The sequence below is a fragment of the Olea europaea genome, chromosome 16 (assembly GCF_002742605.1).
Source record: "Olea europaea var. sylvestris chromosome 16, O_europaea_v1, whole genome shotgun sequence".
NCBI lineage: Eukaryota > Viridiplantae > Streptophyta > Magnoliopsida > Lamiales > Oleaceae > Olea > Olea europaea.
Window position 1 is genome coordinate 17,855,351 of NC_036252.1, and position 2,108 is coordinate 17,857,458.

General features: G+C 33.2%; 1 protein-coding gene across 1 annotated transcript; it reads left to right on the forward strand.

Moving 5' to 3' along the window:
- Positions 1–265: 265 nt before the first annotated feature.
- LOC111412864 (putative germin-like protein 2-1) lies at positions 266–1,528 on the forward strand. Its single transcript, XM_023043740.1, has 2 exons — positions 266–380; positions 939–1,528. The coding sequence occupies exons 1-2, from the start codon at positions 266–268 to the stop codon at positions 1,472–1,474; spliced, it is 651 nt and encodes a 216-aa protein (XP_022899508.1). The 3' UTR covers positions 1,475–1,528.
- The last annotated feature ends 580 nt before the right edge of the window (positions 1,529–2,108 follow it).

Sequence of the window (2,108 nt, forward strand, 5' to 3'; positions counted from 1 at the left end):
TTAATTTTTTATCTCACAACATAAAAGGTCTAGGCCTGCTTCCAACACGGTTTAACGAAGACGGGGTCTTCTTTCTTCATTGGTGTTAACTAGGCCGGCATAATAAGCAATTATTTATGAAATAATTAAATAAATGAATTAATGCTGTTAATTACTATATAAGCAGCCTTGGATTATCGTTTGTTTTGCACCTCAAATCTTCTGCTCATAACTGATCATCTTCTTCTCCATTTCTTACCAACCGAATCTTCAAATACTTAAAAAAATGGCATCCCATAATTTTCTTTTCTTTGGAATCTTGATTGCAATTTGCTCAGTTGTTTTGGCATCTGACCCCAGCCCTCTTCAAGATTTTTGTGTTGCTGACCCCAATGGCCCAGGTATATAATATTGTCGAATTTCAAATTAACATGATCTGATTCAAAATTTTCAACCAAATTGAGCGCGTCTAAGCATATTTTTTCACGGTAGCAAAATCACTATAGCTAGCTTCACTGAATTTGGCACTAATAAACATGAAGTTACACGTACTACTCTATACTTAATGCTTTTTTTGACAGCGCTTTCAAGTGCTTATCATCCGTGGGTGTTACAAAGTGTGAATGTGTGGATAAAATTTATATTTGACCAATTTTAAATATTATACAAGCTTTGCTAAACATTATTTAGATTTTGCCCTTCTGAAAGGGACATTAGCTCCAAAACGATTGAAAATGTTTCAAAAAGGCAGGCACCCATGACATAGAAAAAGTTCATGTCCTTTATCTCGAAAGATAGGGTGGCCTAATTAATTGATTCACAATTGCATAATTGAATCTGTTCATTTTTCTTATATAACATCAAAGAAGAAAAAGAAGTTTGCTGGTTAGTAAATAATAATATTCCTAATTTTATTAATTTCTGCATAATTTAATTCTGTTTGTTTATAATTTATGCAGTGTTTGTAAATGGTCATACATGCAAGGATCCAAAGCTCGTAGAGGCCAATGATTTCTTCTTAAGTGGGCTTCACTTACCAGGCAACACATCAAATGCAGTAGGATCAAGAGTGACCCCTGCAACTGTGGCTCAAATTCCAGGACTCAACACTCTCGGAATTTCCTTAGTTCGGGTAGACTATGCACCGTGGGGCATCAACCCTCCACACACACACCCTCGAGCAACTGAAATTTTGACAGTAATTGAAGGCACTCTTGAAGTGGGATTTGTCACTTCCAACCCCGAAAATAGACTCATCATGAAAAAGCTCGAAAAGGGTGACGTTTTTGTTTTCCCCGTGGGCCTTGTCCATTTCCAACGTAACGTCGGATATACAAATGCTGTTGCCATTGCAGCTCTTAGCAGCCAAAACCCTGGTGTTATTACGATTGCAAATGCTGTTTTTGGATCAAAACCCGCAATAGCGAATGATCTTCTTGCAAAGTCATTTCAAGTGGATATTAAGACTATTGATTGGATTCAGTCTAAGTTTTAAGCAGCATGCCTGAATTCTTGCTTGTGAACAAATTATGACGTAGACCAAGATTTGTCTTTCAAGTGTGTTAGAAATTGTTTTCCATTGAATTTCTTTCAATTGATTAATTGAATTATTCTTTGTGTTGTTTCATGATGAAGATTAATTATTGTTTGTATTGTTCCATGTTTAAGAATAAGAAATATTCCATTTTTTCTGATCAATTAATTCAAATCCAATGGCCCTTAAAAAATACTATGCAATTCAACTCTGAACAAGAAATAACCGATAACAAAGAACACAATGATCTACCTATTGATTCTTAACAAGACTTAATACCGTATATTCGACAATCAAAATTCAAAACATTCATGCATGAATGCTGAAAATTGATTCTTGTTCAACAAATAGTTCATTCGGCAAATATCGATTTTCTATCGAATACAAAAATTCAATAATTTTATTTAATAAAGGACCAGTCAACAAAAAATCCAAGTTCAACTTTTAAAGGAAACATCCTCCAAATAAATAAATAAAATAAAAATCTCTAGAAAACTAATCTAAATACATAGATAATAAAATAAATCTATAATAAACTAATCCTTAAAAAAGTTATTTTGACAATAAAATAATTCATGATAAAATAATAAAGTGA